Source organism: Phyllopteryx taeniolatus, chromosome 1 (assembly GCF_024500385.1).
Source record: "Phyllopteryx taeniolatus isolate TA_2022b chromosome 1, UOR_Ptae_1.2, whole genome shotgun sequence".
Taxonomy (NCBI): Eukaryota; Metazoa; Chordata; class Actinopteri; order Syngnathiformes; family Syngnathidae; genus Phyllopteryx; species Phyllopteryx taeniolatus.
In genome coordinates, this window is record NC_084502.1 from 37,740,241 (window position 1) to 37,767,710 (window position 27,470).

At 43.2% G+C, this 27,470-nt stretch overlaps 1 protein-coding gene across 6 annotated transcripts; it reads left to right on the plus strand.

Annotated features, from left to right (window-relative positions):
* Positions 1-1,506: 1,506 nt before the first annotated feature.
* Positions 1,507-26,369, plus strand: LOC133487276 (kinesin-like protein KIF3B). 6 transcript variants are annotated; one of them, XM_061793633.1, is made up of 12 exons: positions 1,507-1,941; positions 2,369-3,863; positions 4,064-4,165; positions 6,332-6,454; positions 6,600-6,718; positions 7,831-7,947; positions 10,458-10,563; positions 14,550-14,755; positions 17,594-17,654; positions 17,758-17,862; positions 21,660-21,750; positions 25,929-26,369. In XM_061793633.1, exons 2-10 carry the CDS (start codon positions 2,472-2,474, stop codon positions 17,803-17,805), a joined length of 2,274 nt encoding a protein of 757 aa, XP_061649617.1. In that variant the 5' UTR covers positions 1,507-1,941; positions 2,369-2,471; the 3' UTR covers positions 17,806-17,862; positions 21,660-21,750; positions 25,929-26,369. The 6 variants fall into 6 exon arrangements, with proteins under 6 accessions (XP_061649617.1, XP_061649610.1, XP_061649642.1 ...); XM_061793626.1 differs by lacking the exon at positions 21,660-21,750; XM_061793658.1 differs by lacking the exons at positions 21,660-21,750; positions 25,929-26,369 and adding an exon at positions 14,888-14,995 and having other exon boundaries at positions 1,508-1,941; positions 17,758-17,822.
* The last annotated feature ends 1,101 nt before the right edge of the window (positions 26,370-27,470 follow it).

Sequence of the window (27,470 nt, forward strand, 5' to 3'; positions counted from 1 at the left end):
ATGGTGAACATTGGTGGACAGCCATTTTCTGGTCTCTCCAGAGATGCTCAATTGGGTTTAAGTCAGGGCTCTGGCTGGGCCATTCAAGAACAGCAAGCCGCTCCATTATTTTAGCTGTGTGCTTAGGGTCATTGTCTTGTTGAAAGGTGAAGCTTCGGCCAAGTCTGAGGTCCTGAGCACTCTAGAGAAGGTTTTCGTCCAGGATATCCCTGTACTTGGCCGCATTCATCTTTCCTTTGATTGCAACCAGTCGTCCTGTCCCTGCAGCGGAAAAACACCCCCACAGCATGATGCTGCCACCACCATGTTTCACTGTTGGGACTGTATTGGACAGGTGATGAGCAAAAAGTTATATCTTGGTCTCATCAGACCAGAGAATCTCATTTCTCACCATCTTGGAGTCCTTCAGGTGTTTTTTTTAAAGCAAACTCCATGTGGCTTTTCATGTGTCTTGCACTGAGCAGAGGCTTCTATCGGGCCACTCTGCCATAAAGCCCGACTGGTGGAGGGCTGCAGTGATGGTTGACTTTCTTGAACTTTCTCCCATCTCCCGACTGCATCTCTGGAGCTCACCCACAATGATCTTTGGGTTCTTCTTTACCTCTCTCACCAAGGCTCTTCCCCAATTGCTCAGTTTGGGCGAATGGCCAGCTCTTGGAAGTGTTCTTGTCGTCCCAAACGTCTTCCATTTAAGGATTATGGAGGCCACTGTGCTCTTAGGAACCTTAAGTGCAGCATAAATTTTTTTTGTAACCTTTGCTAGATCTGTGGCTTGCCACAATTCTGTCTCTGAGCTCTTTATGCAAGTTCCTTTGACCTCATGATTCTCATTTACTCTGACATGCACTGTGAGCGGTAAGGTCTTATATAGACAGGGGTGTGGCTTTCCTAATCAAGTCCAACCAGTATAATCAAACACAGCTGGACTCCAATGAAGGAGTAGAACCATCTCAAGGATGATCAGAAGCAATGGACAGCACCCGAGTTAAATATACGTCACAGCAAAGGGTCTGAATACTTACGGCTGTGTGATATTTCAGTTTTTCTTTTTTGAATAAATCTGCAAACATTTCAACAATTCCGTTTTTTCCTGTTAATATGGGGTGCTGTGTGTACATTAATGAGAGGCGAGATGGGGGGGGCACCTTAAATGGTTTTAGCAAATGGCTGCAATGTAACACAGGGTGAAAAATTTAAGGGGGTCTGAATACTTTCCTTACCCACAGTGTGTGTCTCCCAAAAAAACATCCCTACGTCCTCCTGCGTCGCTTCACTGTGAATATCTTCGCTCCTCGATGGATGGAAGGACCTAGCAGCAGCGAGGACCTAGGAAATTCCAAATATAGAAATTAGATGCACACGTCTAATCCATATATATGAAGCGATAGATACGCGTTTTTGGGGCTGCGTGCCTACGGTGACGCTAAACTATGAGGGTCAAGACAACCTTAAGAGAAAAGATGCCGGTAGGTAAAAATATTTTTCGGCCTTTTCTTTTTTTCTTTTCTTTGTCGCTGACAAAAAAGTGAACCTCATGAAAATCGGTTGAGAAATGAACAAGTTACGACTTAATTTCAACGTACATGCATTGCCTTTGATGGGAACCTCGACCTCCCCAACATGACCGCCACGAAGACACGTCGGTTTGCCGGGAAGCTACAACGCATCGGTGTATCTAGTCTGGATGTCTATGTTCGAACCCCTCTCTGATGTAGTGACGTTTGGTTAGAAAGAAAGCCAAACGTCAGAAACGGCCGTGGTAACATTTGACACGGTTACTGGTTTCGTCAAATGAATGGCCAAATACACGTGGTGGCTTGAGGACAACGTACATATTGTTGGGAAGGTTTATTGCCGGTGACTTTTAAAGTTTCGTACCTATAATGAACTATGACACACATATACAGACTAAAAACAGTACAAGGTTCGCTAAATGTTCAGGTAAGTTTAAAATTTGGTGTTATTTAAATTATGTGTGCGTGTGTAAAGCTCAAAGCTTAGATTGATGAGTGTGTATATTGTTTATAGTGCTTTCACCAATCTACTGACAATTTGCTAGCCCACAAAAAGTAAGGTTAGGCCTTCAATTTTCTGGGCATATACTCTGGAACAATGGAAAAAGACCAAGTCGTCTTCAAGTGGTAAAACCGCAGAGGAAAGGCTTTATGTTGAGGTTCTGTGCCGTTTCATTTAACACCGCTAAGTCTACAGTTTAAAGAAGTTCTCTTCTGACAAAATGTGTTTATTTGGCACAGCAAACAATAAATATCTTGAATGTGGTGGCACGAATATCATCTGTGCTGGCTTTTAGCTTGATTATTGTATATAACAGTTTTTACAAATAACAATTTTCCTTTTGTTTCTTCAGCAGGTTCTGATCTGTGCTTTGAGTTGAAACATTTCACTAGAAAGGCATATGATAGAGCTTGGTGACCTGCATGAGTTTACCATCCCCTCCAGTCTAGTCCAAAATGTCCACTAACTCTGAGTCTATAAAAGTAGTGGTGCGTTGTCGTCCTATGAATGACAAAGAAAGGGCAGCCACATTTGAGAGTGTGGTCTCAGTTGATGTAAAATTACGACAAATTATTGTCAGGAACCAGAGAGAATCGTTGGCCTGCAAATCCTCAAAAGTGTTTACTTTTGATTCAGTCTACGACTGGAAGTCAACACAAAAAGAGCTATATGCTGAAAGCTTTAGGCCCCTTGTGGATTCCGTTCTACAAGGATTTAATGGAACCATTTTTGCATATGGACAAACAGGCACAGGAAAAACGTACACCATGGAGGGCACAAGAAATGATCTAGAAAGGAGAGGAGTTATCCCTAACTCTTTTGACCACATTTTCACTCATATTTCAAGATCTCAAAATCAGCAGTACCTGGTGCGAGCATCATATCTAGAGATTTATCAAGAGGAGATCAGAGATTTACTCTCCAAGGACCAATCACGCCATCTTGAGCTGAGAGAAAGACCGGATACTGGCGTTTATGTTAAAAATCTGTCATCGTTTGTCACCAAGAGTAAAGAGGAGATTGAAAATGTCATGAATGTGGGCAATCAGAATCGCTCAGTGGGCTCCACGAACATGAATGAACACAGCTCCCGTTCTCATGCCATCTTTGTAATCACTGTAGAATGCAGTGAACTGGGAGTGGATGGTGAGAACCATATCCGAGTTGGCAAACTCAATCTGGTGGATCTAGCTGGTAGTGAAAGGCAGACCAAGACGGGGGCTCACGGGGAGAGGCTGAAAGAAGCTACTAAAATCAACCTGTCACTTTCTGCTTTGGGGAATGTCATATCAGCTCTAGTGGATGGCAGGAGTAGCCACATACCTTACAGAGATTCTAAACTGACCCGCCTTTTACAGGACTCTCTTGGGGGCAATGCCCGCACAGTCATGGTCGCCAACATTGGCCCAGCATCTTACAATGTGGAAGAGACTTTAACAACACTACACTACTCCAACAGAGCGAAGAACATTAAGAATACACCATGCATCAACGAGGACCCCAAAGATGCCCAACTCAGGAAGTTTCAGGAGGAGATTGCGAGACTGAAAGCACAGCTGGAGAAGCGTACAGGAAAGAAAAACAGGAGGCAAAATGGGAGGGCTTGTGATTGTAGCAACGGTGATTATCAGGAAGAAGAGCATGAGGGTGATGATGAGGATGAGGACAACAAAGAGGATTATTGGAGGGAACAGCAAGAGATGCTAGAGAGAGAGAGGAAAGCTATCATGGAAGATCACAGCCTGGTTGCTGAGGAGAAAGTTCAACTCCTGAAGGAGAAGGAGAAGAAAATGACTGACCTGAAAAGGGAGGAGAAGGAGGGAGAGCTGCTGGCAACAAAAATTAAGGTCAAGTAGGCCCCTACTATTATGTCATCTCTTTCTGTTGTCTGTGTCATTCATAGTGTATTGTTATGGTAATCAAATTTGGTATTGAATGCATGATATAAAATTTATTTGCATGTATTAAAGTCACAAAATAAACAGCTTATTGAACACGCTCCAACTGTCATGTAAGTAAAATACCTATGATTATTTTTGTCCTGCAGACAATGGAGAGCAAACTCTTAGTTGGGGGGAAGAACATTGTGGATCATACAAACGAGCAGCAGAGGATGCTGGAGCTGAAAAGACAAGAAATTGCTGAACAGGTACTAATGAGTACAGTATTTGGATGACTGCAAGTAAAAGGCCCCCAAGCTCCTCTAGTGTTTGTTGCTATGCTGCGATGACGCTGTCGAGATGATTTGATTGACATGCAGTGGAGCATCCTCTGTTATCAGCAGATTACTAGTGCTCACATCTCATTCAGGGTCCCGTGGGGGACTGGCACTAGGCATGATGGGGCAACATGCATCATGCACACGTTTGTGGGGGGAGAACACTCAGCCAGGTGTCCCGGCACTGCGGCCAGCTCTTTGGCCAGCCATGCTTTTCCCCCACAGATTTTTAATGCACCACATACATTCGCGCATCCTTTGGGGAACTGGTTGGCCTGGGTGGGAGTGAGTGTTACGGGTCATTATTGGCCTGTGACGGTATTGCCTCACCCCCACTAGTCTCTCCAATTTTAATGCACTACACCCCACTACACACAATCACGGTACAGGGATAATTGTTGCCAGTTGGGGACCTGGTAACCATAGTCATAGGGTGGGTGGTGGGTTTTCACATTTCTCTTGGCTTGACTCCTGGGGCCTGCCAACAACCCAAATCTCCACCAGGTGATGATCAGTTGACAGCTCCGCCCCTCTCTTCACCCGAGTGTCCAAGACATACGGCCGCAAGTCCGATGACACGACCACAAAGTTGATCATCGAACTGTGATCTAGGGTGTCCTGGTGCCAAGTGCACGTGTGGACACCCTTATGCTTGAACATGTTGTTCATTATGGACAATCCGTGGTGAGCACAGAAGTCCAATAACAGAACACCACTCGGGTTCTGATCAGGGGGGCCGTTCCTCCCAATCACGCCCCTCCAGTTCTCACTGTCATTGGCCACATGACCATTGAAGTCCCCCAGTGAACTGGGAGTGGATGGTGAGAACCATATCCGAGTTGGCAAACTCTGGAGTCCCCAGTGGGAGCGCTCTCCGGCACCCCCTCCTAGGACTCCAAAAAGTGTGGGTACTCTGAACTGCTGTTTGGTGCATAGGCACAAACAACAGTCAGGATCCCGAAGGCGGAGGGAGGGTACCCTCTCGTCCACCGGGGTGAGCCCAATGTACAGGCGCTGAGCCGGGAGGCAATAAGTATACTCTAACCGTGGGGAACTCCAGAGTGGAATAGAGTCCAACCCCTCTCGAGAGGACTGGTACCAGAGCCCAAGCTGTGTGTGGAGGTGAGCCCGACTATGTATAGTCGGAATTTCTCGAGCTTGCACACCAGCTCGGGCTTGTTCCCTCTCAGAGAGGTGACGTTCCACGTCCCTAGAGACAGCTTCTGTAGCCGGGGATCGGATCGACAAGGTCCCTGCCTTCGGTCTGCGCCCAGCTCACAATGCACCCGACCTCTATGGCCCCTCCCACAGGTGGTGGACCCATGGGAAGGGGGACCCACGTTACCCTTTCGGGCTGTGCCCGGCTGGGCCACTAGGGTCTCGCCTTCGAGCCCCACCTCCAGGCCTGGCTCCAGAGGGGGGGCCCTGGTGACCCGCGTCCGGGCACGGGAAAACGCGATCCAATAATTTTCCTCTTTGGGGTCTTTGGAACCACATCCTGTCCTGCCCTTTTCGATTCTCTCTCATCTTGTTCTCTTGGTTAGTTATTGCATGTCTTCACTGGGTGTCCCCCCTTCCACAAATAAGAACACGGTTGGACTGTTGTAATGTTACGTGTGCTCAAATATCTAGACAGTCTCACTATTGCTCTGCTGTGGTTCTCACGCCTATTCCCTTGTCCACTCTGTCCCTCTGTCTGTCCCCTAAAACCTTTTTCTGTCCGGCTGCATTTTAAATAAAACATCAGAATAATTAAAACATTTAAAATAAGCAGAGGGAGTATTTCAAACGCCCCTGTTGCCCAGCAAAACTGTTCCAGCACAAAGGCATACAGATCCATGAATCTGCAAAGCCATGCAGCTGAACAGGACAGTTAAAACAATAAAAATAAATAAATAAAAAAAGCTGAATATTAGTCCATTGCATGCATACTGTTGCAATATACTTGCTAAAACACTTAAAGCAATGCATCTGGTTTGTCCAATGTTCTTGGGATGTCCATATAAAAAAATGAAACAAAACTCACTAACTTATTTTCATCATAGTAAGACATGTAGTTCAGTCTGAGGTAATGAAACCATCCATTTGTTTTTCCAGAAATCGAGAGAGCAAGAGATGCGTCAGCAGATGGAGTGTCGAGATGAGGAGACTCTGGAGCTAAGAGAGACCTACAGTTCTCTACAACAGGAAGTTGACATTAAAACCAAGAAAGTGAAAAAGGTCAACTTGAATGAACATGAAGTTACTGCTAAGTTTAAACTCCAGCATTGCTTCTCCGTGTTAGAATGATACCAGGCTGGGATTTAAAATGTCTTGTTTGGAAATATGTGAAATTTCTAATGCTGCTTTCCTCTTTGCCCTTCAGTTGTTTGCCAAACTGGAGGCTGTGAAGGCAGAAATACATGACATCCAGGAGGCACACATCAGTAAACGCCAACAGCTGGAACAGAACCAGAACAAGCTCACATGGGAGCTTAAACTCAAGTATGGACCTATTGACTTATACTTTGTCCCTCATACTTGGAACCAAACTGTTTCTAATGTCAAGTTGTTTCATGGCGGTATCACCCTGAAAACAGGTTACTGTGATCAGCTTAATTATCTTCTTTTCTCAACCAATCAGTCTTATGGATTGTAAGTATAGGGCCCGCATATTAGACCCATGACCAGTGTTGTACCCTACCGAGTTCAATGAATGAAAGTTCATATTTTGTGCAAACGTGAATTGAACTTAGTTCATTTCTGCATCATGAACGTAACTGAGAACGCGCTCATTCTGGCGTCAATGAACGTTTTTCAAACAACAGCTCATTTTCATTCGAGTGCCAGGTTTTGTTAGAGACTTCCAGGACAAAGCCTAAACACACTATATATGAGCCTATATGAGATAAAATATTTTGTTAATACTGTGTAGTCAGCCAGAGCTGCGAGGAATGAAAAGTTACAGATGCCCTTTCACCATTGTTCCTGTCTACTGTGTTGTGTGTTCTTTTTTGCATATTAAGGACAAAAGTCCTGTTTTTGTATTAATTCCTCATTTTAAAAAAGATCATTCAAGCAACGTGTTTTTCCTCATGTTTTTGAAATTGTCGGGTGAAAGCTGCAGCTTGCTACTAGTGTGGACAGAATGGGTGTCAACAATGGGGAAATGAAATGCCAGTATTTTGAGGGTAATGGCCCATCAGCAACATTTTGAGAAAAAACTAAAAACTGAACTAGCTCATTTTGGTATGGTGAGCTTCGTTCAAAATTTAGAATTATGAACTCTGAACTGAACTAGTTGATGGCTGTATCGGTGAACTGAACTTTGAACAAATTCACGTAGAAAATGAATTTTCTCAACACTGCCACACACATACTAATTGAGAAGAATTTATCCGATTCCTTGTCTGGTGCTATCAGATAAAGTTGTTAATCATACCATTTAATTATTTCAATTCTGAATATAGGTACAATACACTGTAGTATTTTTTTTAATCCACTAGACTTTCTGTTAATAAATAGCACTCAGTGAGCCATATGAATGGAAAGAAAATTGATGCAGTGTCTTTTTTTCAGATTTCTTATGATGCTTCTCTGATTGTTTTTCCTTTTAGGTCTCAGATGATTGACAATTTCATTCCACTGGAGGACAAGAACAAAACAGTCACCAGAGCTTATTTTGACGAAGAGAATGAATACTGGAAGATGATGCCCATCACACGCATTGAGCAGTAAGTCCAATATTATGTGTCTCATCAATTTTAGTGCATTTGTCATTTAGTCATATGCAAATGAGTACCTTGCTTGATTGAACTTTGACAGTGCTCAGGAAGCAGACTTAACCAGTTGTGATTTCCATTTTAGTTCAGCAATTAGATAAATTTTCTTCTCTCAGCAGGCTGAGGTGGACAAAAGTATTGAAAAGATATAAATTACACGAGTTTTTCCCTTGTATTTGATCAACTTTGTTCCGGTTCACGTTCTAGTCTTCACTTGACTACTCGGCACATTAAATGATATTTCAAGTGAACTTGTAGAACAGGGGTGGGCAAACGTTTTGGCTCAGGGGCCACATTGACTTAAAATTGGACAGGCGGGCCAAGCCAGGACCAGATGCTCACATATAAAAAATAAACACAACAAAAAAAGGCATTGTAGGCAATACTTGGATTTACTTTTAATGGGAACAGTGTTGTTTTGTTGATCACCTTTTTTTTTTGCTAGCGCATCAAAGTCTGCTGTTAGTTTTGTTGTGGCAATTCTCAGAACACATCTGAGGTGTTCATCACTCAGCTGGGATTTGTAGGCTGTTTTGTTAGTGTTCATCACACTAAAAGTCTGTTCTCACACATCTGTAGAGCCAAACACCACCAGCATCCTGTGTCATCTTCCGGATTTTGGGAAATTTATCTGCGCTTAATGAAGCATAAAACTCATCCAGTTTGAAAGTTGAACTTCTCTTATCAGACAGTATCACAGTGGAGATCAATCAGTTCCATCTGCAGCTCCCGTGGTGCTGTTTTGGGTCTTGTGTGACTGAATCTTGGATGGCAGTTTGTCAGATAAAGGTGTTTTGCTGAGCCTGCAAGCTTGATTTTAACCGCTGAGCCGTAGTCATCAGTTCCTGCGTTGATTGGCTGTTCGCATAATCAGCATGCTCTGTAGAAAAGTGACGGTTGATATTATATTCCTCTAAAACTGCAATGGTTTCTTAACAAATTAGACATACACCCTTTGACCGGACTTGAGTGAAAAAGTATTTAGTAGTCCATTCTATATTAAACACTCGACACTCACTGTCGACTTTTCTTTTCTTTGGCTCACTCACGGTTGAAGAAGGGTTCAGAGCAGCAGCAGAGTAAACACAGAACAGCCAAAGTCAAGTCAATGTATCACTGTACCTACTGCGTTACCTGGTGGAACCACTGGACATTACAGGACAAGGTCAAATGAATGCAGTCATGATTTTGATATGATTTGGGCGATTCTGTACCAATCTTTGGCGGGCCGGATTTAAATGATCAACGGGCCAGATGTGGCCCACCCCTGTTAGAACAACACATTTACCCATGATGTGATGCACAGTCTCCACTTTATATACAAACCCCAATTCCAATGAAGTTGATGTTGTGTAAAACAAATAAAAAACAAATACAATGATTTGAAAATCCTTTTCAGTCTATATTCAATTGAGCACACTACAAAAACAAGGTATTAAAAGTGCATCCAAACAGACCAAAAAATGTCTTGTAAATTTGACACATAACGGAAAAGTCTTGTTAATAAGTTGGATCATTAATCAATGGATTAAAAAAAAGGCAAAGTATGTGAAATCAGGCTTCAAAATGGTCACGAATTAAGACATTATTTCAGCTTCCAGATGCTGTGACCGTGTCGCTGAATGCTCTGAAAAGCCCACCTCCCTGGAACTTTCAGCTGTCAGTCAAAGATGTACCTCCTCTCACGGCTCCTCCTAAGCGGGGAGAGAAGTGGCCGCTGAGGTGCAGGATGAATTTTATTTATTTTTTTCTCTACCCTCCTTCTCACCCCATGATGTGTGTGGCTGACAACCCTAATGCTGTTGCGCCGGACCTCCGCGGCTACTTGAACCGCTGGCAAGGGGCCGCGGGGTGGCGGATCCCTTCTGGTTCGTTGCTGGCTCTCACAACTCAACGTGCGTGGGGTCAGACGGCAAAGACACTTTAGCCCAAATAACACAAAGAACATTACACTTCAGGAAAGTCTTTTTGAATTGTGTGGCCCCTGCATGGAATTAGAGCCAAGGGTGCTCGGTTTTTATACAGTGGGGAAGGCGACTCATGGCAGAAAGTATACATTGTCGTCATGGGGCTAGATTTTAGCACCACCCAAAATGGTGACACTCACCTGCTTCCAGTTAACCTGTTTGCCTGTGGAATGTTTTAAACAGGTATTTTTTGAGCATTCCTCAACTTTCCCAGTCTTTTGTTACCCCTGTCCAAGGTTTTTTGGAACGTGTTGGAGGCATCAAATTCAAAATGAGAATATTTTTGCAACAAAACAATGTTAATCAGTTTGAACATTAAATAGCTTCCCTTTGTAGTGAATTCAATTGAATAGGATTTGCAAGTCACTGCTCAGTTTGTATTTACGTTTTGCACAACTTCCCAACTTCATTGGAATTAGGGTTTGTATATTGCTGTATCTACTGTATAGCTAATAGTTAAATACACATTTGTGTTCAATATACATTTGTGTTCAGTGATCCTCGGATGATGAGCAGACCTCAGTCTGCTTTGGGATTCAGAAGACCTCTAAGTCACCATGCTTGCATGGCCATGATGATCAGCCTTGACATGAGATACAAAGTAACTGTACCTCATACTCTTAACTTTCTCTTTCAATTAATCTTTTTACACATGAACCACACCTCACACTAAATATGACCTTGAAACAAATGCTTTGGCACCTTCTCAAACCACACAATGACATTTTAAGTCATAACTTTCAAACTATCAGCCTTTAACTGTTAGATTGAACTGAATGAAATAATTCCCATACACTTAAGTTTTAACATTACAGCTTCAGCATGAAAAGTTGCTCAAAGTGTTTTGTACTTATTATTCTCCTATGTCAAAGCAACATCGTCACTGCTCCCTTAGTATCTAATGCAAAACAGCCATTGTGGCTGAATTCAAAGGTCAACCTACATGTTCCTACTCGGCACAGTGCTCTGCCAACTCTACAGTGCTGTGAAAAAGTATTGGCTCCTTTTGCAAATTCTTATATTTTGGCATAGTTACCCCACATGAATGTTTAAGATTCCATCTATCCATCCATTTTCTACCGCTTATCCGATGTCGGGTCGCGGGGGCAGTAGCTTTAGCAGGGACGCCCAGACTTCCCTCTCCCCAGCCACTTCATCCAGCTCTTCCGGGGGGATCCAGAGGCGTTCCCAGGCCAGCCGAAGGACGTAGTCTCTCCAAGGTGTCCTGGGTCGTCCCCGGGGTCTCCTCGCGGTGGGACATGCCCGGAACAGCTCATCAGGGAGGTGTCCGGGAGGCATCCGTATCAGATGCTCCAGCCACCTCATCTGGCTCCTCTTGATGTGGAGGAGCAGCGGCTCTACTTTGAGCCCCTCGCGGATGACCAGCTTCTCACCCTCTCTCTAAGGGAGAGCCCGGACACCCTGCGGAGGAAACTCATTTCGGCCGCTTGTATCTGGGATCTTGTTCTTTCGGTCACGACCCACAGCTCGTGACCATAGGTGAGGGTAGGAACGTAGATCGACCGGTAAATCAAGCGCTTCGCCTTTCGGCTTAGCTCCTTCTTTACCACAACGGACCGATACAAAGTCCGCATCACTGCAGACGCTGCACCGATCCGCCTGTCGATCTCCCGTTCCATTCTTCCCTCACTCGTAAACAAGACCCCAAGATACTTTAACTCCTCCACTTGGGGCAGGATCTCATCCCCGACCTGGAGCGGGCACGCCACCCTTTTCCGACTGAGGACCATGGTCTCAGATTTGGAGGGGCTGATTCTCATGCCAGCCGCTTCACACTCGGCTGCGAACTGCTCCAGTAAGAGTTTGAGATCACGGCTTGATGAAGCCAACAAAAGCACATCGTCTGCAAAAAGCAGAGATGCAATACTGAGGCCACCAAACCGGAACCCCTCTACGTCTCGGCTGCGCCTTGAAATTCTGTCCATAAAAGTTATGAACAGAATCGATGACAAAGGGCAGCCTTGGCGGAGTCCAACCCTCACCGGGAACAAGTCCGACTTACTGCCGGATATGCGGACCAAACTCTGACTCCGGTTGTACAGGGACCGAACGGCCTGTATCTGGGGGTTCGGTACCCCATACTCCCGAAGTGTCCACCAACGGGTTCGGGGATTGCCGCCACGACAGGCACCGACCACCTTACGGCCACAGCTCCGGTCGGCCGCCTCAGCAATGGAGGCGCGGAACATAGTCCACTCGGACTCGATGTCCCCCGCCTCCCCCGGAACATGAGCAAAGTTCTGTCGGAGGTGGGAGTTGAAACTCCTTCTGACAGGGGATTCTGCCAGATGTTCCCATCAGACCCTCACAATACGTTTGGGCCTGCCACGTCGGACCGGCATCTTCCCCCACCATCGGAGCCAACTCACCACCAGGTGGTGATCAGTTGACAGCTACGCCCCTCTCTTCACCCGAGTGTCTAAGGGGACAGTGGATTCTGCCAGACGTTCCCATCAGACCTTCACAATACGTTTGGGCCTGCCACGTCGGACCGGCATCTTCCCCCACCATCGGAGCCAACTCACCACCAGGTAGTGATCAGTTGACAGCTACGCCCCTCTCTTCACCCGAGTATCTAAGACATGCGGCCGCAAGTCCAATGACACGACCACAAAGTCGATCATCGAACTGCAACCTAGGGTGTCCTGGTGCCAAGTGCACATGTGGACACCCTTATGGTTGAACATAGTGTTCGTTATGGACATATGATGATCACAGAAGTCCAATAACAGAACACCGCTCGGGTTCTGATCGGGGGGGCCGTTACTCCCAATCATGCCCTTCCAGGTCTCACTGTCATTGGCCACGTGAGCATTGAAATCCCCCAGCAGAACGATGGGTCATGGGTCAAACGATGTTTAAGATTATCAAAAAAAATTAAATATCAGACAAATTACCTGGGCCTGTGTTAAAAAAATAAATAAATAAATAAATAAATAAATAAATAGCCCCCTAAACCTAATAACTGCTTGGGCTATCCTCAGCAGCAACAACTGAAATCAAGCGTTTTCTAGAACTTGCAATGAGTGTTGAGGCCCACTCTTCCTTGCAGAATTGTTTTAATTCAGCAAAAATGGAGGGTTTTCGAGCATGAACGGCCTTTTTAACGTCATGCCAACGCATTTCAATCGGATTGAAATCTGGACTTTGACTAGGCAACTCCAAAACCTTCATTTAGTTTTTTAACCCATTCAGAAGTTGACTTACTGGTGTGTTTTGGATCGTTATCTTGCTGCAGAACCCACATGCCATTCAACTTGAGGTCACAAACTGATGGATGAACATTCTCCTTCAGGATTTTCTGTTAAAGAGCAGAATTCCTGGTTCTAACAATCACAAGTTATCCAGGTCCTGAAGGAGCAAAGCAGACCACAACCATCACACTGCCACCACCATGTTTGACTGTTGGTAGGATGTTCATTTTCTGAAATGCTGTGCTACATTTATGTGAGACACACAACTTCTACAAAGCTCAACTTTCATCTCGCCAGTCCATATAATATTCTCCCAAAGCTCTTGGGAATCCGAGCAGTTATGTTCTTTTTGGTCAGCAGTGGTTTTCGCCTTGGAACTCTGCCATGGATGCCATTTTTTTCCCAGTCTCTTCCTTATTGTTCTGTCATGGACACTGACCTTAACTGAGGCAAGGGAGGCCTGCAGTTTTTTTTTTTAGAAGTTATCCTGAGTTGCTTTGTGGTTTTCTGGATGAGTCATTGCTGTTGTCTTGGGGTAATCTTTATACGCCGGCCACTCCTGGGAAGTTTCATTACTGTTCCATGTTTTCTCCATGTGAGTATAATGGCTCTCTGGAATCATAAAGCTTTAGAAATTGCTTTGTAACCCTTTCCAGAGTGATAGATGTCAATGACTTTATTTCTTGACTTTTCTTGAATTTGTTTGGGTAGTGTAATATTGTTGCAGCTTTTTATTTATTTTATTTTTTTTTTAGATCTTTTGTCCGTCTTGATTTTGTCAGACAGGTTCTGTATCAGGGATTTCTTGATTGAACAGGTCTAGAGGTAATCAGGCTTGGGTGTGATCAGTGAAACCAAAAGTTGTGATTAGCTACAATTAATTCATGATTTACAGGAGAGTAATTACGTTTTCACACAGGGTCAAGTAATTTTTAATAGTTTTTTTCCTTAATATATGAAATCACCATTTTAAAACAACATTTTGAGGTCACTTGTGTTGTTTGTCTGATAGTTTCATTTGTTGACGATCTTAAACAAAGTGGGGAAACTATGCAAAAATAAAAAAAATTGAGAAGGGGCCAAATACTTTTTCACGGCACTCTAGTTCTTAATGTCACAATGACAATCTTACAAGGTCTAAGTGTTCAAGGGTAGCTGTGGTCAAGTAAGTATATGTATGTCCCTTGTAAGTTCTCTGCTGGGAGCCATTTTCACCCGATGTAAATTATAATGAATATTTCTCTTCGTCTGCAAGAACCCTTGAAATATTAGTGCTCTACATTTTTTATTTTCTTAGTGAGTTTAATATTTGAATCTTCATAGTTAAGTTTGCACACCGTGTACATGGTTTGTCCTTGTCTACTCCTGTCAGGCTGAGAATATCCTGTTGCTAGGCATGGATATGCCATCTCGGACCACCAAAAACTATCAGCAGCCAGTAATCGCCCCAAAGGTGGTGGCTGCTCTGAAGGATGCCCTTCGGGATGAGGAGGACCTTGAGGTGGATGCATCAGAACTTAATGGTAGCCTTTCACCTCTAGCCAGTACAAATGGAAGCATTAGGAAATCAAAGTCTGGGTAAGTAAAAGAAACACATTAATTTTTACTGTATTTCATTTAAATAGACTCATTTGGAAATGGTATCTTTTAGTTAAGCTTGGCCATTCTACTCGATTGATTTAAATGTTTCCCATGGCTTTTATCCTTCAGTCGACCACGAACAAGTAAACAGTTGAACACTCGCACTGCTTCATGCAGCCCTCACAATCTTACATCTCCAATTTACCCACAATCCCGTGGGCTGGTTCCCAAGTGAAGGTAGAATCTGCCAACAACTTTTCTTATGTAACTTTTGTTGCTGAAATATGAGCCAGCAGAGACTGAACTCCAGTACGCATAGATGTGATGCACGTAAAATGTGTGATCACATTTGAGTATTGCATTCTTTTCATGAAATGTTCAATTACTTTGCTTTCCATACCCTGTTCAAGGTTTAATTTCTTCTATTGTGTAACAATGTTTATGATTTTTTGATTAGTTTTTTCTAGTATGTTGCATTACATTGCTTATTAATTTGCCTGTGTACTATTTGGGAAAATATATTTGAACGTTTCATATTTTTGGTATTCATGTATACTAAACAAGCTTGGGAATTTGTCTCTCTTCCTGTTTTAATTTCATTCATTGGGTAGTTTGTTTTTTGCCAGAGGGGGGCAGAGTTGTGTCAAAGAAATTCTCCATTGAACCAACCGCTAGGATGTTTTAAAATCTTGGCTTTACGTTGCCATCTCATGTTTGTATGTTTATTTTATAGAACTGTACAGTGTATAATGCACAGGTGAGATTAAGAATTACAAACCACAGCCATGTATGAGAATATACTCACACAACAATCATTTGATTTCTAAACCAGACAAATAAGTAACAAAACGTCATTTTAATACTTTGCTAATCTACAAATGTGTCCTCACTTTCCTTTCGCCTAATAGTTCCAACTTGCTTTGGTCTGACCGCAGCTTGTCAGCATCAATACATGTGACAAGATGAACATATGAAATTGGCCTAAGGGATTTACATCTGTCGATTGTGATTGAGAAATTCCAAGACCCTTAACACTTAAAGGATTTACAGCCATTTTATCCTCGAGCATGAATCCCTTCAACATGTGTAACCTCCAACCAATCGGAGCCAATTTGTGTGAGGAAAACATGCCAAAATTATTTTGTCACTTTCTAATCATTTGTGTAGTTTATGAGACTGGATGTTTTATGTGCAGTATTGTTGTCCCAGTTCAGAGGATGGGGGAAATGACTTTTGGGTGTTGCTCTCTGTGTTTTAGGAAAATGGCTCTGAGTCAATAAAAGAGGGTGTTTGTGCCGACTTCCCCCCCGTATTTGACAGAATTTGGGATGAAAGTAGTGCAGATTTGCTCTGTTAAATGTGTCTTTTGACTCTGTTGGACTGCCTTGATATTCTTGCCTAGGTCAATAATGATCAATGAAGGTATGATGTCATATCCTTCGAGCTGCTTTTCTGTATCCTTATTTTTCCAAAACAATATTAATCGGGTTCTCACATCAGTGACAGGGCAAAGCAATCCTCCTCAAAAGGTTATTTTTCTACAAGTACATGTTTTTGTCCGTACTCATTTGCCAATTTTAACTGATTTTTCTCACTATTTTTTTACTTGTGATAGAGACAAAGAAATCTAGACTTGATTAATCTTGTGGGAGACCAACAGATGGCAGTCGCATCACAGGGGAAAAGCAAATTACTCAACATGAACCTCATTATATCCAATAATGACACTATATATGTAGAGCCAAACCATGAAATTGACAGTGAAGGTGCTTGAGAGGAAGACGTGTCAGAAGCCAAGGACAACATAATTGTACAGCTGAATAGATGGAACAATCCAGTGTTGAGGAGAGGACCCAGCTGAGGTTCTTACTTTCCTGTTAAATAATGGAAATGTGTTCAGGTCTTCACCCCTACTTGAGAGCAGATGTTGGCTGTCAGCAGGAAGTTGTCAGGATAACAAGCATGACACAAGATAAGTAGAAAACCAAGTGATAATGAGTTGGAGGTTAAGACATCTGCAAGGAGGTAGTGTACAAAATATGACTTTGTTTTTCTGGTATGTAAAGATACAAAAAATAATGATGTTATTGAATATAATATGAGTTGTATAATATGCGGTTCATGTGAAAATGGGAGTTTTTGTCTGTTTATTACATTTGGCAATTCTGGTTGGGAAATGAAATGACCTACAGTATTTTTTGTCATGGGTATAAAGTTTTAGCTGTATACAGGTGAAACATATATTTTCTTACCAAGGCTTATTTTTTCCACCTACCTAAATCAACAATTCAGGTTAATTCAGTAAATTAATTGCCAATAGAATTTCAGTTAATAAAAAGATGAAACATTAAAGTGTCTGCCTCACAGTTCTGAGGTCCGGGGTTCAATCCCTGCCCCCGCCTGTGTGGAGTTTGCATGTTCTCCCCGTGCCTGTGTGGGTTTTTTCTGGGCACTCCGGTTTCCTCCCACATCCCAAAAACATGCATGATAGGTTAATTAACAACTCTAAATTGCTCGTAGGTGTGAATGGGAGTGCGAATGGTTGTTTCTTTGTATGTGCCCTGCGATTGGCTGGCAACCAGTTCAGGGTGTGCCCCGCCTCCTGCCCGAAGATAGCTGGGGTAAACTCCAGCACGCCCGCGACCCTAGTGAGGAGAAGCGGCTCAGAAAATGGATGGATGGAAAAAGATGAAACAACACTATTTCATGAGTTAGTAAATCAGCAAAAGCTGAGGGGCCATTTTGACTGGGAAGTGATTGATAAGAAAACATCACAGGATGGTTAATGTAATTAGATTTTCTTACTAATTTTTCTTCTTCATATGTGTTCTCCAGCAGCTCTGTCCACACAGCTCCCTCAGATGCAGAATGCGGCTACGCTGTGACACGTAAACAGGTTTGTCTCATTCTAATGGTTTCATGTAACAAATGCGTATGGCCACAGCATCAGCCACAAGGTCAGTGAGAAATGCTAATGTATTTCCATGTTTGCCTTCCAGGGCTTTGGGGTCATTGCCAGGCCTGCCTGTGTAGATGTGTCATACTAGAGGAGAAAAGCAGGAAACAGAAGAGGAACTGGATGCGGAAGTGGCGATCGATGGGTGGTAAGTCAACAGGATGATGAGGGTGGGGAGGACCTCTTGTAGAAGTGCATCAAACTTCTTTGTCTCTCCTCTACTCAAATGGTTACTGGTACTGGGAAAACTTACATCGCTCATCAGACTTGTCACCACAATATGGTAAATGAAATGGAGTATGATAATATCGCAACAGGAAATGTTATTGTGACACTGGAACAAGTGGTAACTGATAGGAAAGTGTTCAAAATGGCACTCCACTCACAAAAACCTCTTCCTTTTACATAAATACTTTGTCAAGTTTTCAAGTTGAGGAAGATTAGTTGAGAGTTGCAACATTGCGCCATTGTCAATACTTTTTAGCGATTGCCATTTTACTAAACCTCAAATCTTGACAGTATGATATTGCAAGCTGCGATGGGTAACATTGGCTGGCGGGTGGTTAAGAATGTAGTCGTCTGTGACCCAAGAGCCCCATGTACTGTATGATGACCCCAGGATATGGACGGAGGAGGGAGTTAATAAGCTTCTCCCACCCAAACTGATCCCTGTGTGAGTGAATGGAAGTCAGTGTTTTCCTTCTTTCTCTACTTGTCAGACATTAATCTTTGTTGGTATTATATATATTTAAATCACAGTGATGAATGGTGTGAAAATTGTTGTATTTAAAGAATATGCTCATTTTATTATGTGGTGTGGCGTATAACATAAGTTTTCCAGTGTTATGGAAAATAGGGAGGTGATGCTGCAAGTTATTCGTTAAATGAAGCTTTATTATACTGAAGCAACCCACCAGAGAAATGTAGGAAGCAAATCTACAGTAAGATGACAAAAGTAGCTTAACTACATTAAAGCTACTTCAGCTTGTTGAAACCTCTTCAAAAGAAAAAAAATGATTTAAAAAATCTTCTTATTTTACTGTTGTGGTACAAACCAACACTTCAAAAAATCATTTGATAATCATGGTTCTCTTAGATTTAGCTTTTTAGTTGTCAAATACTGTATCAAATTCATTCATTTTCCGTGCCGCTTATCCTCACCAGGGTCATGGGTGTGCTGGAGCCAATCCCAGGTATCTTCCGGCGAAAGGTTGGGCTACACCCTGAACTGGTCGCCAGCCAATCGTAGGCTGTATCAAATAAATTATTTAAATAGACCACAAAAGTTAGCTTTTTTAGATAAAATAACCTGCACAAATTATGTTTCTGATTAACATCACCCAAGTTTACAGTATTATGGGCCATTACACTGAATGGGTGCCATTTGCCTGTTGTAGCGCTCTCAAAATAAACTTCAATTTCAGGTTTTTTTTTTTTTCAACTCCAAATATAATACAGATATTGAATTACTCAAAATTGTCTAATAACCCATCTCAGGCAACTTTATTTTCATGCCATTGGTTCTCTTTCATCCCTGCTGACTGTCTCACATGCCTTTTCGCATACTGCTGGATATAGCAACTGGAGAAAATTAGGAATTGTCTATGAGACGTAATTTCCCCGTCGCTGGTAGCCTTGTGACTGTTAAGTCGGAGCCGCGATGCTTCACCCTCCAAACGCTGCGGAGATAATTTGGTTGGTGTTGAGAAATTGTTTGGAGCCGCAGACCTGCTGGGGTAGAACGACTCTCTAACCTGTCCCAATTGAACTAAGGTAAGGTTGTTGACTCTGTTCTTCACGATGGAATGGTTACCACACCGTCGCACGTGTTGCGGCATAAGTATTAATTGTCCGATTTAGCCTGGTGTTAGCGCCGGGCTACTTGGCTGTGCCTCCTATCTTGTTCGTTACACCTTTTTTGCTGGCGAAGGGGGCATTTGTCTCCCCTATCCCAGCCTATGGTGTTGCGACTTCTCTTATAAGCAACGTTTGAAAATAGAGTGCAAGGCATAATGCATATCTGTGGGTGTGATTGTCACCGCACGTCCTGCTGGACTGGATGGCTATGGACTGATATTTGCCTGGTATTTGCGCTCAGGCTGCCCAACCCTGCCTTGCTTGTTTATCCCATCTCTGCGGGGTTTGGGTGGGATTTGTTGACCTTTCTGTGGCTTAGTGACACTTGTTTTTGTCTGTTCGTTAAGGTTCATTGACTGTTGTTCATGGCGTTCGCTGGTGAGGGCGACGTTCGCAGGCTCTCTCCCAGACTGCGGCATTGCGTTTCTCATAGTGACCCATGGGTGGAGTTGATACCATCCGTGCCCTCTGTTGGATTTAGATGGCGTTTGCGCACATTTCCCAGGCTTGTTGACTCTTATTGTCTGGTCGGTGGAGTTCTGTGTTATGGATTCATGGCATTTGATGGAATGGACCAACGGCGTTACCGCAAGTGGCGTGGAGTGGTTGTTTGCTGTCTGTCCTGTTGACCTGGCATTGGCGCCCGGGCGGCTTTGGAGCCCGAGCTATTCTTCTCTGACTCGTTTTTGTTGGTTCCACATCTGCTGGGCTTCCCTGGCTTTTTGACAACGGTTGTCTATTCGTTTGGTTGATTTATGTGTTTACTTGTAGCCTGTGCTGGTGATGACAGTGTTCGCATATCCTCTCCCAGTTTACGGCGTTGCGGCTTTGCTAAGTGAGCCGCTGGTGTTACACGTCTGGCGTATGTTGTGTAGGTGTCATGCGCCCCCTTCCCTCAATTTACGCAGACATTTTGGTTCCCACATCAGTTTTTAGTGTAGGCCTCTCATGCTGCGCAACTTGTGGGCACAGATCGCATGTTCGGTTGACTAATGTATGCGTTTATTTGTGACCTTTGCTGGTGATGGCAGTATTCTCATCCCCTCTCCCAGCTTACGCTATTGCGGCTTTGCAAAGTGAGCCGCTGGTGTTGCGCATCTCTCGTTTGTTGAGGTGGTGGCGTCTTCACCCCCTTCCCTCAGCTTACAAACTTTGTTGCGTAAGCTGATGCTGCCACGTGTCCCACGTCTGCTACCGCTGCACGACTCGGCTGTGTAGGTGGCGTGCGCACCCCCTTCCCTGAGCTTATCGTGTACGGGGTCCTGTTTGGCCATTCACATTGGAAGACTCTCACTGTTGTTGCCTTGGGTACCCTCCTTGAGGCCACTGGTGGCTGTGGCCCCTACCCAGGATGCCTCAGTCCTGACCACCTTTGCGAAAGTTTTTTCTGGATATCTGTCCACGGATGGCAGTTGCATGCTTTCCTCTGGGCGGCTGCCTTCTTTTCAGCAGAGATGATCATGACGCCGTGGTGAGCCTGCCAATCCATCGGGCGCCTCTCGGACGGTGAGGACTGGGCGACAGCCCGCCTCTGAGGTGAACTGTCTACATGCAAGAGTGTCACTACTGCTTCCGCAGTTGTGAGAGTCTCCCCTGCCAGTGTCAGTACTTGCTCGGGACGATGATGCCATCTGTCTGGCACAGGGGCAGACTGGTGGGGAAAAGTGGCCCAGGAGTCATAGACATAGTGGCTCAGTTCATGCACGCAGTGGGGAGCCAGCCAGCCGGCAGCACAAATTTCATGTAACCCATTGATTTATAAAAATAAAAAAAAAAAATAAATTAATTAATTAATTAATTTGATGCTCTTTTGGACCATAATTGTTGGAGTAGTTAACCTCAAAAACCTAAAACTAAAAATATAAACAAAGACAAAAGGAACAGAGTAAGGACTACCATCAACACATCCAGGAGAATTAAGTCATAAGGTATGAGTACACACCTGAAATGCAACTTCAAAACGAAGAGCTGCAATCACAGAATAAAACTGCGATGCTGTATGTATTAAAAAAACAAGCAAACATAAAAACAATTTATGAAAGCCTCCACACTCAGTTGCTTCTTTTTTTCATTCTCTCTGTTTACTAGTTGTCTTGCACTGACTGACAGATGAGGCTCATTCACTCACTCTCGTGCATTGAGATTTCACCCCTTTTGCTGGTCCTAGAAGAGATGCAAGGTACATGGAACCAGCATGACACTACAGTATACTGTATAAAGTACTCACAATTGTGTTGCTTTTAAATGGAGGAAGCCGAATTGAAATAGTGTATTTAGATTAGTGCCTCTCATATATTTCACATAAAGTATCATCTCCAAAAATACTTGGATCTCCAAGTACCACCAGAATGACAAACATTGAAATAAAGTAGCGTCATAGTCAGTGTTCATCAACAACGAGGCAGAGGTTTCTTTCTTAAAAAGTATATTGAACACATTCACTGCCATTGACGGCTTAAGAAGTCAAATATCCATGTTAACTGGGAAGGCTGGCAGTGAATTAATATTATTATAAGCCACTATAACTTTAAACACGAGGCCGTAATTTGATTGGCTCAGCATAGACAGTAGTAGGCGTACAGTATAGCCTATCACAACAATGAGCCCACAAGTCAGGACAATGACCTTCTCTCTGGGTTCTATGCCGCTGGTGCACTCACTAGCTGTATTGGTGTCTCCTTGCATGAGCTTGCGTTCACTCTCTGGATCCCTACGGGAGGAGTGAAGATCCTCTGACTTATGCGTTAGTGACGCAGCTTTGGAGGCTTTTGGTCTCGTGTCAAGGGAGCTTAGGCAGATGATGTCCTTCCTGGTTCAGACTTGCTACGAGGTGTGGGTGGCACAACCTCCTTTGACAGGGACCTCTGGAAGGACTCTCCAAAGTGTTCCGGTGGGACCGGGGGTGTTTTTTTGTTGTTCACCCGCAGTGTTGGCGCTGGAGAGAACTGTTAGGGCTCATGAAACCTGGTGACATCTTTAGAGCCTTGATAGTGGCGTGACTCCCCCAGATGAATCCATGAACCCCTCTATATTTCCCCATTCCCACCCTCTGTCTCCTGTTGTGTCGCGGCGACTGTCATGACAGACTCCTACTTTCATGGTCCTGTTGAACGTCATCACTGGCGACTTGTCCGTTTTGCCTACAGGGGTCACCATTGGCGGTTCCCAGTGCTCCCTTTTGTACTCTCTCTCTCACTGAAGGCCTCCACTTGATGTGCGTAGGCTGCTCTCCCACCCCTACAGTCAGCGGGCGTGAATGTGTTGCTATTCCGGGACGTCTTGCTAATCCACGCTCCATCGCGGGCTTGGGTTGTGCAGGATCCCTCCACACTCCTTGCCCATATGGCCTCGGGATCAGCATGGAGAGGTCTTGTCTGAGCCGCTCTGGGAGTAGGACCTTTATTGGGATGGTCTTGAACACCATGACCGTGGGAGCCCAACCATCCTCTCACAGAATTTATACTCGTTCCGGGTCAACGGGGGTTCACACGTGACTTTTGTGGTATGCATATTCGAACTGCGCATGCCCAGCAGGAATATTCAGTCCTTACATCACCACCTTCTGGCGGTCATTCGGGATTCATAGAACATACGTAACTTTCGTTTATTGGACTAAAACTCCTCATTTAAAATAGCTACAGGACTGAAAGTAGAAGGAGTGAGTTTTTGCCATAAATTGGCAATTACCTGAACTATAACTATGTGGCATTTGTGCTAATGGTATGCTGACAGTAGAGGTGGGTAGAATAGCCAAAAATAAGACTACTATTACTTTAGAATAATATGACGCAAGTAAAAGTAAAAAGTAGTCTTCCAAATAATTACTTGAGTAACAGTAAGAAAGTACGCAGTGACAAAAAGTACTGAGTAACTAGTGAGGAACTTCTGATTTATTTTTTAAATCAGAGCATGAATGTTAAATAATGAAAATAACTAAAATATGAAAATTCAGATATTGGTGAACAATATCACTTAATATAAAAAAATAATAGTCTATTAAATAAAATCTTTCTAAAATAACAAATTAAGGCAAATTCAGCTCGAAGAAATGGTCTTACAGTGGGGGCAAAAATGTATTTATGATGATAAGAACTATGAGCAAAAATCTCAGAACCACACGGGGGACCTAGTGAATGACCTGCAGAAAGGTGGGACCAAAGTAACAAAGGCTACCATCAGTAACACACTAAGCCGCCAGGGACTCAAATCTTGAAGTGCCAGATGTGTCCCCCTGGTTAAGCCACTATACTATACACTATACCTACTGTGAATCATGGGGGTGGAAACATCATGCTTTGGGGCTGTTTTTCTGCAAATGGACCAGGACGACTGATCCGTGTAAAGGAAAGAATCAATAGGGCCATGTATTGTGAGATTTTGAGTGAAACCCTCCTTCTACCAGGAAGGGCATTGAAGATGAAACATGGCTGGGTCTTTCAGCATGACAATGATCCCAAACACACCGCCCGGGCAACAAAGGAGTGGCTTCGTAAGAAGCATTTCAAGGTTCTGGAGTGGCCTAGCCAGTCTCTCGATCTCCATCCATCCATTTTCTGAGCCGCTTCTCCTCACTAGGGTCGCGGGCGTGCTGGAGCCTATCCCAGCTATTATCGGGCAGGAGGCGGGGTACACCCTGAACTGGTTGCCAGCCAATCGCAGGGCACATACAAACAAACAACCATTCGCACTCACAGTCACACCTACGGGCAATTTAGAGTCTCCAATTAATGCATGTTTTTAGGATGTGGGAGGAAACCAGAGTGCCCGGAGAAAACCCACGCAGGCACAGGGAGAACATGCAAACTCCACACAGGCGGGGCCGGGGATTGAACCCCGCTCCTCAGAACTGTGAGGCTGACGCTCTAACCAGTCATCCACCGTGCAGCCAGTCTCTCGATAGATTTTATTTAAAACCTGTTCAGCTTCATGGCCCTGCAGAATGGTGGATCTGTATGCATTTGTGTTGGAACAGTTTTGCTGTGCAACAGGAGTTTGAAATACTCCCTCTGCTTAATTTTTTTTCCCTTAAATTAATCTGATGTTTATTGAAAATGCAGCTGGACAGAAAAGGGTTTTAGGGGACACAGTGGACAAGGGGACTCTGGGTGAGAACCACAGCAGAACATTAGTGAGACAATCTAGATATACTTGGCATTTAACTTTCTGCCTTCTTGGTTACGTCACCATTCTAAAAGAGATGTTCTGTTTTAACTGGTCTTTTACCTGGTTTAATACAGTTTAAATAAATAAAAATAAATCTGGTTGCACAAGGATGCACTCAACTTTAGAACTGGCATGTGGCTGTGTTCAGAAGTAACAGATCACCTTCAAACTCATGTTCAATGTGAGTCCTCACACGCCTGCCACCATCTAAAAGTGGGGGAAAAAAACACATGCAGAGCCCTACAGAAACATTTGCTTTATCCGCTAAAATTACTGAATGAAGAAGCTTTTTTGCTGACCAGATTTATTTATAAGGTGTGTGTGTGTGTGTGTGTGTGTCAAGTTAGAAGTGGGCTGAAATATCCAAGTTTGGCCAATGACTAAACTATACACTGCATGTTAAAGCTGTTGTTTTTCATAGTCTTGTCATGTAAACACGAGTCACAGCACGTCTCACTTTGACTGGCCCGCAAAGCCCAATAGAAGACTTTGTGTGCGGACATGTGACTTACTTGTCTTTCGATTGGTGAACTTGAGTCAAACATCACTGTGGTAATCACGGTGGATTGGAGCAACGGCACCTGATGCAGAACTCGAAAACGAAAGTCTAAAAATAGCACACGCAATTATTGATAAATGAAAGTAGCGAGCGGCATGTAGATTATTGTAATGGAGTATAAGTACTGTTTCTTCTATACATAAATACTCGAGTAAAAATAAAAAGTACAATTTATCCAAAATGTTACTTAAGTAGATGTAATGGAGTAAATGTAGCGCATTTCTACCCACCTGTGGTTGACACTAACCACATTTGTGTTTTCACCAAAGAACATATTTTAAATAAAATATATAAAAAAAAGTCAGCAGGGATGACGTAGAATGAAAGTTATGTATGTGACTGCGGTTCTATAAATCCCGAAGGACTGCCAGAGCGCTCTGTCACACAATCCTCGTGTTCACGTGAGAAAATTCTGTAGGAACTGAGCCCCATGTGACACCAGAACTTATACTCGTTCCGGGTCACAGGGGGTTCACACATGACTTTTGTGGTATGCATATTCGAACTGCGCATGCAGTCCCCCCCCCCCCCCCCCCCCACACACACACACACACATAGCTCAGCCATATCTGAAATATCAAATTTACAGAAAAATAAATGAGTGAACATACTTTTCGCCTTTCCATGACTTGTAGAGTGGACCATATGACTTGAGGAATAAAGTCGACCTTCACATGCTTGCGGTTCGGCACCCATGGATTCACCTTTGCTGGATTCACCTATTCATGGATTTTTCCAAAATTCAAATTTGTTTTAAATTTTTAACTTTTTTGTTAGTTAAAAAACCCAGGGACATGACGAAAATGTGATTTTAAACTTGGTTTTAATGACAATAAACTCAAAGAATACTTCTTTGGGATAAGGAGTAACACAAATGCATAAAAAAAATATAACTTTTATAAATGATTTAAATTACATTCCATTGTAAAGTCTAATTTTAGGAAGTGTGGATAGGCAACAAATGCTATTTTTCCATTGTTCAGGGTAGTTTGTTAATCTTTTAAATGTTATGTATTAAACCTGCAATCAGATCAATGTGCAGTGCAAATTGCTTAATAAAAATATTTTACAGTTCATTTTCATCGTGCATTTATCCATTTCCTGAGTACACAAATGGTACAAATTCGGTGCAATGGCCTTTATACTTTTCAGCTTCATCTCTCTTCTTTTTCTGCCTCTTCCTGTCTATGTTCCCTTGCACACATGCATGTACAATGCACACACATTTATTCTATTGTGCCAAAAAACATGTTGCTAGCAAGATCTACAGTTGAAACCAGAAGTTCTCATACACTTAGCAAAACAACCCAACAACATGAAACTGCCACCCCTGACTTTTGAAGTTGGGATGGTGTTCTCAGGCTTGCAAGCTTCCCTCTTTTTCCTCCAAACGTAATGATGTTCATTTTGCCAAACAGTTCAATTTGTTTCGTCAGACCACAGAACATGACTCCCAAAATTAAGGTGTCCTTGTGTACATTTGCAAACTGTAATCTGGCTTTTTAATATTTCTTTTGGAGTAATGGCTTCTTCCTGGCAGAGTAGCCTTTCCCGATGTAGATATGTACTCGTTTTACTGTGGATAATGGCACATTCTTACCAGCTTCAGTGAGCATTTTCACAAGGTGTTTTACTTTTTTCTTTGGTTAATATGAAACATTTCGGAGCAAAGAACGTTTATCTCTGGGACACAAGCCATTTCCTTCCTGAGTGGTACAATGGCTGGAAATTGTTGTTTATACTTGCTTTTATAATTGTATGAACAAATTAATTTGGCACCTACATGCATCTGGAAATTGCACCCAAGGATAAAACAGACTTTTGCAAGTCTACAATTCTCTTCCTGACATCTTGACTGATTTATTTTGACTTTCCCATGATGCTAAACAGTGTGTTTAAGGTGTGCTAAGTTCAAATACATCCACAGATGTCTCTAACTCAAATGATGTCAATAAACCGCTTCCACAGAAAAGACATCTAATGGGTTTTTCCAAATGGCTTAAAGGGGTAGTAATCTTACTGTCTGTAAACTTATGCCTTTAAAGAAAGTAATGAAAAATTGCCTGAAAAAAATCATTCTCCTTATTCTGGAATGTAGAAAATGTAAATAATTTTGGTCATCCTAATTGACCTAAAACTGGAAAGGTTTAGTCTGATTTCTTGTCAGACAATGAGGA

Excerpts from the sequence above, each read along its gene's own strand:
- LOC133487276 (XM_061793633.1), top strand. The coding sequence starts at position 2,472 with ATGTCCACTAACTCTGAGTCTATAAAAGTAGTGGTGCGTTGTCGTCCT. Across the intron at positions 6,719-7,830 it reads ACATGGGAGCTTAAACTCAA|GTCTCAGATGATTGACAATT; the intron begins GTATGGACCTAT and ends TTTTCCTTTTAG. Across the intron at positions 10,564-14,549 it reads GCCTTGACATGAGATACAAA|GCTGAGAATATCCTGTTGCT; the intron begins GTAACTGTACCT and ends TACTCCTGTCAG.